This window comes from Sciurus carolinensis, chromosome 3, assembly GCF_902686445.1.
Source record: "Sciurus carolinensis chromosome 3, mSciCar1.2, whole genome shotgun sequence".
Taxonomy (NCBI): Eukaryota; Metazoa; Chordata; class Mammalia; order Rodentia; family Sciuridae; genus Sciurus; species Sciurus carolinensis.
Genome location: NC_062215.1, coordinates 37,043,417 through 37,056,349, shown reverse-complemented (window position 1 = coordinate 37,056,349; position 12,933 = coordinate 37,043,417). Strand labels below are relative to the sequence as shown.

Genomic DNA, 12,933 nt, shown 5'->3' with positions numbered 1-12,933 from the left:
CTGCAAGATTATGATCAGCCTCTCCCTTTACTTCAGTCTCCATCATAACCATAACCATGCTCTTTCTGTTCACTATGGGTTTGCTTGAACACTGATCAAGTTTTATGCCAATAGGAAGAATGTTGTTACTTGATATGCCTCTGGTTTCATTCTTACAGCTTACCTTTCCTGAGGCCTGATGGCCCTTCATATATTGAGTAAGCAAATCTTTGCCAAAGGTAAAGAATTATGATCCTATCGTGAAAGAGGCTATTTGCTATGAGCAGAGTTTTTTCAATAACTAGTTTTTGTACAGTTGAGCTTTAAAAAAAATTTTCATACAAGTAAGGCACTTAGAGTGGCATCTTAAAATGACATGGTTTTTTATCAAGTTATCAGCAACTTTTAAATTAAACTTACCTGTTTCCTTTATGTTCCACCTATTATTCTAGAGAACACAAGTTGACTCTGTCTTGAATGTTTTACATGGGGCAGAACTGTTAATCATTAGAATTTATTTGAATGAGACCTATTGCTACAGGATGCAAAAAATACTGATAGCACATTGTTGTTTGTTCTTGCAAACAGGTCCTGTATTGCCCATTTGTGAACTGTATAACTTTGAATGTCTTTTCTTAGAGCTTCAATTTTTCAATTATGAAACTGTGTACTCTCAGAATTGGAATGCCTGAAACATTAAACTCATACAAACATTCCTTCAACAAACATTGGGGGGCGCACAACGCTTGATAGCACAGTCCCTGCTCTTAAAATTACTGGAGGAAATAAAGTGAAAGAACAAAGAGTGTGACAAATGCTTTGTTAGATGTAAGGCCATGATGCTGAAGCATAATCAGGGGCCATCTAACCCAAATTGAGAATGCCTTGGAAGGCTAACATCTGAGTTGAGTCCAGCAGATAAGAAATTAATAGGCAAAGAAGAGGAACAAAGTATTCCAGACACAGATCATATCTACAATCTTTGATATATACAACCTTATTTCCCCTTTTTAAGTGTACCCTCCTATTCAAGCACCCAGTCCACCCATTTCTAAAGACCTCTGTATCAAATTTGTCAGTAGATTAATACTAAATTTAAATTCCTTTATATCAAGTGTACGTATCTACTACAAAAATTTCACCATTGTCCAAGGAAGGGGAGGTGTGAAATTAGTGAGAAGAGAAGATGAGAATACATAATTGATCTGGGTTTGAATTCTGGTCATATTGCTTATAGCTCTATAATGGCAGCATGTTAATTTTTTTTTTCGCGGGGGGGGGGGGGGGGGCGGGGGGTTGCTGGGGATCGAACCCAGGGCTTTGTGCGTACAAGGCAAGCACTTTACCGACTGAACTATCTCCCCAGCCCCTTTGATGTTAATTTTTATCCATAGTAAAATGCCAATACTCTCGGGTACACCGGATTTTTAAATGCACATAAAGTTCCTGACTAATGATTTGTGCCCAATAACTGAAAACTTATAAATTGTTTCTCAGTAAAAGTCCTAAGGCAAGAGTGAACAGGCTTATAATTAATCCATTACTCGAGGGCTTAAAAACGTTTACAGAATAGTAGTTTGATTAGGGAGGGAAAAATCATAGTAAGAAATATGCCCAAATAGATTGAGAGTAATTAGCTGCTTTCCAAACTGTTGCCTCTGCCAGAATTGGAGTGGGGGTGGGGCTACTAAATGGCACCATGGTAGACTAAAATACAAGACTTGTGCACCTTGGAGGTTTTTTATGTGGATTTTGTGCTCTTGGTTTACTAAAGTAAATTTTAAATACCTTTAGCGTCTCGAATGCACAAAGGAAGCTGCTGAGTTAATAGCCCATCAGTGTTCAGCGGTGTGAAGCTATCAAAGTGCCACCGGATCCTTCCATTCTTTATGTGCAAAGTAACAATTAAACCCGTGTACCTATCATCCAGTTTAAGAATCACGATTCCACCTGCTCTTCCCACTAACGGAGATGCACGTTTGCAAACGCAAACGACGAGTCAGCTGGGCCCTAGCCGAGGGCCTCCCGGAGGGTGAATCAGCTCCCTCCGAGGGGAGCCCGGCCAGCCCAGAGCTAGCTTTGCACCCGGAGGGACCCCGGGCGGTGCCTGGCCAAGTGACAAGGGCGCGCCGCACCTCCCCCAGCGACGGGGCGGGGTGGGGGGCCACGCGGCCCCGCCCCGTCGCCCGGCCGCGGCGAGGTGGGGCTGGTGATTGCCCCGGAAGTGCCTGTCTTCAGCTGACAGCTGCTGGCACGGCGGCGGGCCCCGAGCAAGATGGCGCTGCGGCCAGGAGCCGGAGCTGGCGGCGGCGGGGCCGCGGGAGCTGGCGCGGGGGCCGCAGGGGGAGGCAGGTGGGTGTGAAGAGCTGGGTGGGGGCAGGCGGGCAGCCCCTGACCGCCGCCGCCCAGCGGCGCTGGCCTCCGCCGCGATGGGGAGTGCTTGGCGGTTATGGCGGTTTTCGCCAGCTCTGACCCTTTTCCTTTGGTTGGGCTGCGGGAAAAGGGTCGTCTCCTGAGACGCGAGCGCCTGGCGCTAGTGACCCAGGCTCAGGGGCATCGCGGCCTGGGGTCGACCGGAGAGTGAGCGCGAGCTCGGGTGCGGGGAGGGGAAGTGGAGAAGGGGAGGGTCCGTTCGGCGGGTTGGGCCACCGGGAACCCCAACTCCTTGCTTCCAGTCCCCGCTGCATCTAATGCTCCCGGGGTCTTCCCTTTTACAGGGCTTTCCTGGGCTTGACCAAAGATGTTGTAGGGCAAGGCTTTGAAAATCCGTACACAAAGCTGGAGAAACTGTTTCCGAGAAGTGTGTGTGTTTTCCATTTGTCTTTTCACCCTTTACTGTGTCTTGCCCTCCTTTTTGTTTATTTTTTTGTTTATTTTCTTAACACACGACAGACAGGAAAATCTGAAGACCTTTGAATTAGTAATTGGATTGAAATAGAGCTCTTGTAGATTAACTCAGTTAAGACTCATTTGTCTCCTTTTTAAAAAGGCATTTAAAACAAAGAAAATTCATTGTAAAACTGCAGTTATTCATTTATTACAACAAAGCTTCCAGATTTTCACTTAGCTCTTTAAAAATCTGCCTATTGTTATGTTTCAGGTAATAGATGACTGTAGTTCTTGTACCTGGAACTGTAACGGAAGATGTAGAATTACCTGGTCTGATTTTGTTTTATTAACTAACACATTACTGCACACATATTTGTAAGTAAAATTAGCTTTTTATCTTTAGTAACCTAAATTGTCTTGGAAAATGAAGTGCTCGTTTTTCGCATATAGTTTGTGGACTCATGAATACTACAAAAGTGAGGCCTTTTAACATTATCACCTCTTGCAGGTGCTTATGACATGCTAGGGCGGAGAAAAGCAGTCACTGTTGAAACCACCTGTGTGCAGCCCCATTTTTCCTTTCCTCTACACATCTTTGACTTCCTATATAAAACTTTTTGCTTCCTCTTTTGTTTTCTTTTGTTTCATTAGAACTTTTTGTGAATACTTGGTATAAATCAGTTTCTGACTGAAGAAGAAAAATGTATTTCTTTTTATGTATGATGTTAGTTTCTAAAATGCTAGTGGCATTAATTTTGACCAAGTATATAGCACCAACTATAATTTTGACCAATTAATAGCACCAACTTCTGGAAAATATCAAAAGAATTTGTTGTTCTAGGCCCAAATTTTATTTTGGGGGGGGGGTATTACTAGAGATTGAACCCAGGGGTCCTCATCTCCAGCCCTTTTTAGTCTTTATTTTGGGACAGGGTCTTGCTAAGTTGCTTAGGACCTCACTGAGTGGTTGAGGCTGACTTTGAACCTGGGATATTCCTGTCTCAGCCTTCCGAGTTCTGAGATTACAGGTGTGCATTGCTGCATCTGGCCCAAATTTTTATTTTTAAAAATTACTTGGGAAGGATCTCGTGTGCAGAAAATTAAGAAGATTATTTGGTTTATAGTATTTTAATATAATTTGTCCAAGGACACCATTTTTTTTTTTTTTTTTTTACTGTGGGCTGAATTTTGATAGAAATTAGAATGACTGTTTTGTTTTGTTTTTAAATACTGTCCTGTAAATGTGGTAATATCTGCATTCTCAAATTCTAGAGGATATGAGAGACAGAAAAGTGGTTAAAATGATCCTTTGAAAACTGTATGGTAAGTTCACTACATATATTAGAAACTTTCTGAATTGAGAAGCAGTGTACTCAATAAAGAATATTATGTTTGTTTTTTAGAGAGCAATGTTAAGGACTGGTGTTATTTTCTAAGGAAAGTAATATTATAGTAGCCTAAGTATGTTTTAGGGAAAAAGGAGAAACAACCTCTCTAAACCCCTCCTCTTGTCCTCCTAAGATGTTAATGGGGAAAATTCACAAACTAGAACTGATCATATTTCTTAGATGCTTCTCTCTATTCTAAAAACCTAAGTGAAAACCAGTGGCATTTTCTAACATTAACATTAGTCTGCTTTTGATTGGTATCCTAAAAGGACAACTTTAGAATAAATGGTAGATAGTGTATAAAGGGCAAAATTTGCCCAAGAGTTAGCTATATAATTTTTTTAATCAAGTAAGGCAGCAAAAAGGGTTGAAGATCTGGATTAGTCTGTAGTTGTTCAACTGATAGTCATTAAATGCCTACATGTGTAAGGTACTGGTTTTGATACTGTAATGAATTCAAAAGATATCCAAGACATGGTTCCCATCTTAGGAAAGTATACAAAATAATTGTAGCAGTAAGTAAAGGGGAACAAAGAGATGCATCCTTTTGGGATATTCTAATTTATGAGCTCTTCTATTTTGTCCTGCTCTCATTTATTCTTTGAGAACTTATTGTTCCATCTTTCACCACTTCTGGCCCATTTGACACATAAAAAAAATTCCGTAAGTATTTATGGATTTCACCTGTACTGAAAATAAAGCAGTTGTGTTTCTCCTGGATCCCTAAGTTGGAGAAGAGGAAGGGGTCAAGAGATTAACACTTACAAAAACAATGTGAACAATACTCCTGCAGTGCCAGATTGGCTGTGGTACTGAGAGAAGAGTTTTGTGAGATAAAACTGAAAAAGAGAAGTTGTACCCAATCTAGAGGCCTTGAGGCTAAATCATTACATAGTTTTAACTCCAGATGTGCATCTTCCTAAAGGAGTCATTATTAGATGGTCCATTAGGAATATGCATATCTCTTGTGCCGCCTTAGATGAATTAGAAACCACAGAATCTGGAGGTGTGACAGTCCATTAGGAAATCTTTATTTAGGAGTTCAGGCCTGAGCAGTGAGGCTAGGAGTGACTCTAGGTTAGTAACAGGTAAAAAGGAAGGCTAAAGGAGATAAGAATGAGACAAATAAACCTTACAGATGTCTTTCACACTGGGACATCAGCAATACATGAGTTAATGCTTTTACCTTTGAAATCAAATTATAGGTCACCCTGCTCCATAGCTTTTTTTTTGCCAAGCTTTCTCTGTATTATTGCCTAATTTAGCTGCTGGCTTAATCAGTCTTTAAGCACATTGATATTAGAGTATATAATCCATATTAGATATAGATTCAGAGAATCGAATGAATGACACATGGGTCTTGAGATAGCTCAGTTTGCCAAGCTTTTACTAAAATAAGACACTTTTATCAGTAGAATTCTTAAATTTGTTTTTATCTCTTTTATTTTTGAAGTAACCTTTATGCATCTGTAACATATCTGTGTATTTGTCATAGTTGGAACTTTGGCAGACTTTCAGTTCTGTGTCCTCTTCTGACAGAGGGGAAGGCAGATAGTGGTGAAGGGATTGCACAGAGCCTCACAGTTACCTTATGGCAGAGCCAGAAAAAAAGAATATAACTCAAGTGTCCAGTTTTTACTGAACCATTAACCAAATACTGGTAATTTTAACTTTAAAGATAATTTTGAAAAAATTTGACAGTTTGAGTATTTAAATGCAGTCATTGTGCCTAAATTTATTAATCTTAGTATATGAGTAAAGTCTTTAAAAAGAGCGCCACTATATTATACCTTCAATTTAAACCTTTTATCCATTTAGCACATTATTTAGCTATTATAGTTCAGAAAAGCTGTTCACTTTTCATGCCTCTCAGTGCAGGTCTGCTTATCAGCAGCAGAATTTGCTGTAACAACTAGATAGATGTCCAACCAGAAGTCTGTAAACCACATTAGAAATCTTTCCACAGTCTTAAACATTCTGGAGCTCAGAGACTCTAAATTTTAGTTCTTGGGAAAGAGGGCTTAATAATAGCAAAATGCAAGGGTTCGTAAATTTGACATACCCCATTCCTGTGTTTCACTAGATTCTCTGAAGACTATCTAGAAACCTTCTTCAGAGCTTTGACTTCAAAATTAACTTTTCTCACTAAAAGTTTCTCTTTTTTTTCTTTTCCTCTAATCGCAAAGAATGAATGAAGTACCACTTCCTTTTTAAAGCAGACCCCTTTTGCTGCCTTGCTATGTAAATTCCATTCCTTCAGAAACCTTGTTTTACAATCACTAAGTACATCTTTTTGTCTCCCAAATCTTTCTTCATGAAAGTGTCTTCATTTTCCTTTATTGAAACTGTACCCAAAGATCATCATTTTCAAAGCAGTGACTTTTTTTTCTTTTTTGCTTAATCCTCATTCTGACCACCTTTTTTATAATATTAGACATTGGTAGCTACGTTCTTCTAAAATACAGTTTTCCTCAGTTTTAAGCAACTCCTTTGATTCTCAATGACCATTCCCTCCTCAGTTCTCACTGTGAGAATCCTCCCAAGATTGTCTTTAATTGTCTTCTTACTAGGTAGGAACATTTCCTTGGGTATTTCATTCATAATCAGGTTTTGTTGTTGTTGTTTTTAATCTTTATTTTAAAAATCCTCCATAGACTTATCTGTATGTTCCTCCTGAGCCTGAGTTAGTTTTCTGATTACTTGCTAGATTGCTCCTTGTGAATACACTCCTCCCACCTTTCTCCCCAAATCTACCCATGACAGGTTCCTATTTCTAGTAAACAGCTTCCTCATTCTTGCAGTTTCATAGACTCAGTGTCTCAGCATCATCTGCTCCCTCTCCTTTCCCACTGCTGTTCTCTGACCTGGTAGCTGCCAAGACCTGTTGATTCTTTCTTTTAAATATCTTTTACATTCTACTTCTTTCCCATCCCTACTACTTCAATTATGAAACTTTTCATCTCTTATTAAAATTATAATGGAAACTGGGCACACTGGTGTGCCCTTGTGGTCCCAGCTACTTGGGAGGCTAAGATGGGAGGATCACTTGAGCCCAGGACTTCAAGTCCAGCCTGGGCAAGACAGAAAGACCCTGTGTCAAAAAAAAAAAAAAAAAGTTTCTTAGCTAGTTCTTTTTACTTCTTCTCTGCCATATGCAGAGTAACCTAAAGCAATCATTTCTGATCTTATCACTCTTCTTAAAAACCTCTGACATTAGGGAAATCAAATAAAAAGCACAACTAGATACTTCTTTACACCCAATAGGATGGCTCCTGTTTAAAACAAAAATTAGAAAATTAGAAGTGTTGTGGAGGATTTAGAGAATTCGGAACCCCATGCATTGCTGGAGGAATGTAAAATGATGCAGCTGCTGTGGAAAACAGCTTGGCGATTTCTCAAAAAGTACATATAGAATTATATGACTTAGCAGTTTCACTCCTAGCTGTGTAGCCAAAAGAATTGAAAGAGGGATTCAGAGATACTTACACATGGCAGCATTATTCACATCAGCCCAAAGTAAGAAAGAACCTGAGTATCCATCAAGAAATAATTGGATAAACAAAATGTGCTATATACATAAAATGGAGTGTTATTGGGGCTGGGAGATAGCTCAGATCTTGGAGTGCTTACCTCACAAGCACAAGGCCTAGGTTCAATCCCCAGCACCGCGGGGGGGGGGAAAAATGGAGTGTTATTCAGTCATAAAAAGGACTGAAATTTTAAAAAGTGATAACAATATAAATGAACCTTGAAAATGTTTGTCTAAGTAAAATAAGCCAGATACAAAAGGGTAAGTATTGTATAATCCCTTTTATATGTAGTACCTGAATTAGCAGATTCATAGAGACAAAAAGTAGAATCGTAGTTACCAGGAATGGGCTGAGAGAGGGCGAATCAATAAGGATTCATTTTTTAATGGGTATAATTTCTATTTGAGATGAAAGAAAAGTTCTGGAAAAAGATAGTGGTACATTTAAATGCCCTTAATGCTATTGGATTATACATTTTAAAATGAATAAAACGGAGACATAACCACAGAAGAACCCACTGGAAACATATAATATTAAAAATAAACATTGAACGCTTTAGAGACCCTCTACAGTCTGGTTGCTTTTTAATCATATACTTTATATTTACCCTTAAGTCATTTTGCTGACTATCTCTGCATTTCTGACCTCAACGACTTTTGCCTAGGCTATGTAGTGTGCCTCTCTTTCCCTTTAAGATTTAACTCAAAAGCTAATTCCATAAAACTTTCTAAAATAAAACCCATTAAAATTAATCTTTCTCTTCTCGCCTCTGTTAATATTTTGCTTATAGCAGTTAGCACATTTATCCAGTGATATAATCATTTGCCTGCATCTGCGTCTTCAAGATCACAAGCCGACTCAGTTCTTTTATGTAGTAGACACTCAATAAATGTTTACCAAATTGAAACTAATCCAGCCATTTCATTTTATGTGTGGAATCTAGGGAAGTCACCCAATGACAGAGTCAGGACTAATTTTAGGTCTTTTCTATTTAAAAAATTTTCCCTCTATACTAACATGCGGATGCTCATGCTTTTATGATATTCAAGTCTGTATTAATGTAGGGCAATTCAGTATTATGTTGCTGAACAGATACCAGGCCCTACCTATGATACTTTCATTCATGTAAAGACTTAAGTGTTTCATTTGAAATCTATGTACATATGATGATCATGATGTATTTGTATTCTGTTTTCAGCTTCATGTTTCCTGTTGCAAGTGGAATAAGACCCCCTCAAGGTATGTGAAAGCTTTAGTTTTTAACTTTTGGTTTTTATTATTTTTCCAAACCTAGGGATAAGATAGCAAAGTAGAAAGTAAGTTCTATTCCTGCCATATAGAGTAAAATTTTCCTATATTCTTGAACCTGTATGATACTTACTCTTGAAGATTTTTCAAAATTGTTTAATTTGGGAAGTAATAAGAAGCACTCCTCATTTCTCCCAAACTTGCTTAAACATTATGTCAAGAGATTGATTTTTAATCTCAGAGATGACAGAGACTTTCAGGCCAAGACTATTAAGAAAAGGTAATAAAATTGAAATAACCTGTAATTCTCTTAATGATAACATCCTCCTCCTATTTAGTCTTCTACATAGAAGATTGTTAGCACCATACTGTGGGATTCATGTCTGTCTTATGTTCATCAGTATCTCCGTCATCCAGCATGCTGATAGAACGTACTAATTTCCCTATAGATGTTTTTTGAATGAATAAAAGAACCTCTTTATTCTCTATATGATATGGTCTTAATATAATCTCATACATAAAAGAGATCACATTCTGATGTAATTAAAGTATTCAAGTGTCAGTTTTATTCCTAGAAATTTCTCTACTAGTTGTGCCCACTCTGTTTGGTTTTAGAACCAGGGCCCACCAATATTAATTCTAGCTCTGTCTTCAAGGAAACAGTAGTATAGGAATATAATCTTGACCCATGCTACTGTGCAAATAGAACACAACATTGAGAGAGAAATGTGTCTACCCTTCTCTTCTTTCTGCTCACTTCTCCCACTCCAGCATACTCCCCATCTCCACCCCACCAATGTCAAGCTGCTTCTGAAAACTGGCTCTCCTCATAAAGTCAGTGTTGATTGGTTATGGTAGACTTGCTAAAGAAACAGAGACTTCCAGGTCACCAGCAGAGATGAAAGATAAAGAGCAACTCAGTAGCAGGTGGTCAGTAGCTCATTCTGACTTTGTCTCTGTTTATAATCAGTTGTGGAGGTTGAGTTTCAGGTAAATTTTCCAAGAGCCAGTTGTATTCTTTTCATTGTGTTCACATTTATACATTATTTAAGGTACCTGTATTAAGATGTGTCCCAGATTTAGATCAAATGGTTTTGAGATCATTTGTTCTTTAAGAAGGCATTACAGAGTGAAGTGTTCATTATCATGTGCATTTCATTATTTTGCATTTTCATAAACTTTCAACTAGAAATCATACAGAGCAAAGAAATTAAAGAAGAAGAGATCTCAAAGGTTTCCTGTTATTTATTTCTTCTAAATTTGTAATTGTTTCAGAGTTTTTTTAAAAAAATAAAGTATGTTAGAATGGACTTTTTGATCACTCAGAAGCTTTAAATCATGCACAAATCATTTTTAAAAGCACATACAAAGAACCAACAGCAGGGGTGGCCACAGATCATGTGTACCTCAACAGAAACCAGGAGAAAAGACTTATTTTTCACTTTTATGCCTTTGAATATGATATCAAACAGCTGAGTTAACCACTTATAAATAAAATAAAACTAATAAAACTTCAGGTCAAAACATTTTTTAAAGAAATAAACATTATTTCACAATGTGCCTACAGGTCAGAAATCTGAGAGTGACTTTGCTGGAGGTTCTGGCTTGAGGCCTCTTGTGAGGTTGTGGTAAAGATGGCAGCCAGAACTGCAGTAGTCTGAAGGGTTTATGGAGCGGGAAGATCTGTTTCCAAGATGCTCATTCACATAGATGGCAAACTCACACCGCCTTTTGGCAGCAGGCCTCAGTTCAGCACCGCATGAATTCTCCATAGGACAGCTTGAATATTCTTGTGACACTTTAGTGGCTTGCCCCAGAGCTAGTGCTCCAAGAGAGCAAGGAGGAAGCCACAGTGTCTTTTGAGAACTAGCTTTGGGAGTTACATACTGTTGTTTCCACATTATTCTATTGGTTGTACTAGTTCAACTAATGATGAGAATGATGTAAGCATATGAATACCAGAAGGCAAAATCATCAGGAGCCATCTTCAAAGCTAAGTACCACAATGAAGCCATGCTGTCCATTTTTTAATATGCATTCAGATTCTGTGGAACAGATATTATTATCCTCATTTTACTGATCAAGTTTTACAGGTTGCCCAAGATCGCACAGCTAGGTAAGTGATGGAATTGGAATAATTCATATTCAAGACTGTCTAATTAGGAACCTGTGCTTTTTCCACTGTAGTGTGTAGTCTGCCAGTTAACAAGTCTTTAAGAAAATAAGCTTTCAAACATTTTGGCTTTAATAATGCCTTGGTGTTTTCCATCAGGCTTGATGCCAATGCAGCAACAAGGATTCCCTATGGTCTCTGTCATGCAGCCTAATATGATGGGAATGAATTACAGCTCCCAAATGTCCCAAGGACCCATTGCTATGCAGGTACTCTTTGATTGTTTATAAGGTTATTGTTTTTTGTTAGATGTGAGCACACCAAGAGTGTTTTTTATTGGTGCATTTTAAGTATACTTAACAGTGGGATTCATTGTCATATATTTGTGCATGCACATGATATAACAATACAATTTGGCCAATATCATTCCTCAGTGTTTCCCCTTTCCCTTCCCTCCTCCTTCCCCCAGGACCCTTTCCTGTACTCTACTGATTGCTTTGGTTTTTATGAGATTCCACATATACATATACATACTTTGCTTTTCCTTTTGCCTCTGTAGCTTCAACATATGAGAGAAAACATACAACCCTTGACTTTCTGAGTTTGGCTTATTTTGCTGAACATGATGTTCTCAACTTCCATCCATTTTCCTGCAAATGAAAACAGAATTTCATTCTTTTTTATGGCTGAATAAAAGAACTGTATTTTTAAAGACTTATTAATATATTTAGAAATAGTTAATCTTTTGGCCAGGCATGGTGGCACACACCTGTAATTCCAGCTACCCAGAAAACTGAGGCAGAAGAATAGTAAGTTCAAGGATAGCCTGGAAGACCCTCTCTCAAAGAAAAATAAAAAGGACTGGGAATGCAGCTCAGTGATAGAACTCTTGCCCAGCATATGCAGGCCCTGGATTCAATCCCCAGTACTGCAAAAACAAAGGTTCCTTTTTTTTTTTTTTTTTTTTTTTTTTAAAGACAGGGTCTGAGGTCCTGCTTTGTTGCCCAGACTGACCTTGAACTCCTGGGCTCAAGTGATCCTCCTGCCTCAGCCTCCTGTGTCACTGGATGTATATGCACATACCATCATTACTCCCACATTACCCCCAGTGCAGGGGTCTGACAGGTCCTCAAGCTCAATAAGCAGGTACTCTAAAAGTGATGAAAATGTGAATTATTGGAATTAGTAGAATAGACCATGGAACTGCATTTTCTGTGATCTAAGAAATAAAAGCCAAAGTGGAAAATGTTGGCAGGAAACTCAAATTATAAAAAGTGATAGCATCTTTAAAAATTTTGTAATTGAAAAATACTTTAACCAAAAGAGTTCTATGGATAGTTTAATAGCAAATTAGAAATGCTGAAGAAAGAATTAGGGAACTGACAGTAGGTCAGGAGAAGCTGTCTAAAATGCAGGCAAAATGAAATCCTCACATGCAAGCCAGGCACAGTGGCACATGCCTATAATTCCAGTGGCTCAGGAAACTGAGGTAAGAGGATCGAAAATTCAAAGACAGCTTCAGGAACTTAGTGAGGCCCTAAATAATCTAGTGAGACCCTGTCTGAAAATAAATCTAAAAAGGCCTGGGAATGTGATTCAGTGGTTAAGTGCCCCCAAGTTCAATTCTTGGTACCACCCACCTCAAAAAAAAAAAAAAAAAAAAGAAAGAAAGAAAAAGAAATAGAAGTCCAAGTCCTCACATGCAGACACATCATAGAGAAACTGGGAGACCATACCAAGAAATTGACAACTAAGGGAGTTAAGGCTGTTTACAAGGCCATTTAGTATTAAACCTGGGGACCTAAGCTGAACAAGAAGAAAAAAGAGGCCATGGTGAAGATGATAA

The 12,933-nt window shown here is 38.4% G+C and overlaps 1 protein-coding gene across 11 annotated transcripts in view; it reads left to right on the top strand.

The window, feature by feature from the left end:
* Positions 1 to 2,214: 2,214 nt before the first annotated feature.
* The window catches only part of Synrg (synergin gamma), a 67,500-nt gene continuing 56,781 nt past the window's right edge, over positions 2,215 to 12,933 (top strand). For all 11 annotated transcript variants that reach the window (XM_047547422.1, XM_047547423.1, XM_047547419.1 and 8 more), the window contains exons 1-3: positions 2,215 to 2,331; positions 8,925 to 8,965; positions 11,247 to 11,356. In XM_047547422.1, the coding sequence (XP_047403378.1) occupies positions 2,255 to 2,331; positions 8,925 to 8,965; positions 11,247 to 11,356 (228 nt within the window). In that variant the 5' untranslated portion in view covers positions 2,215 to 2,254. The remainder of the gene's footprint in view (positions 2,332 to 8,924; positions 8,966 to 11,246; positions 11,357 to 12,933) is intronic.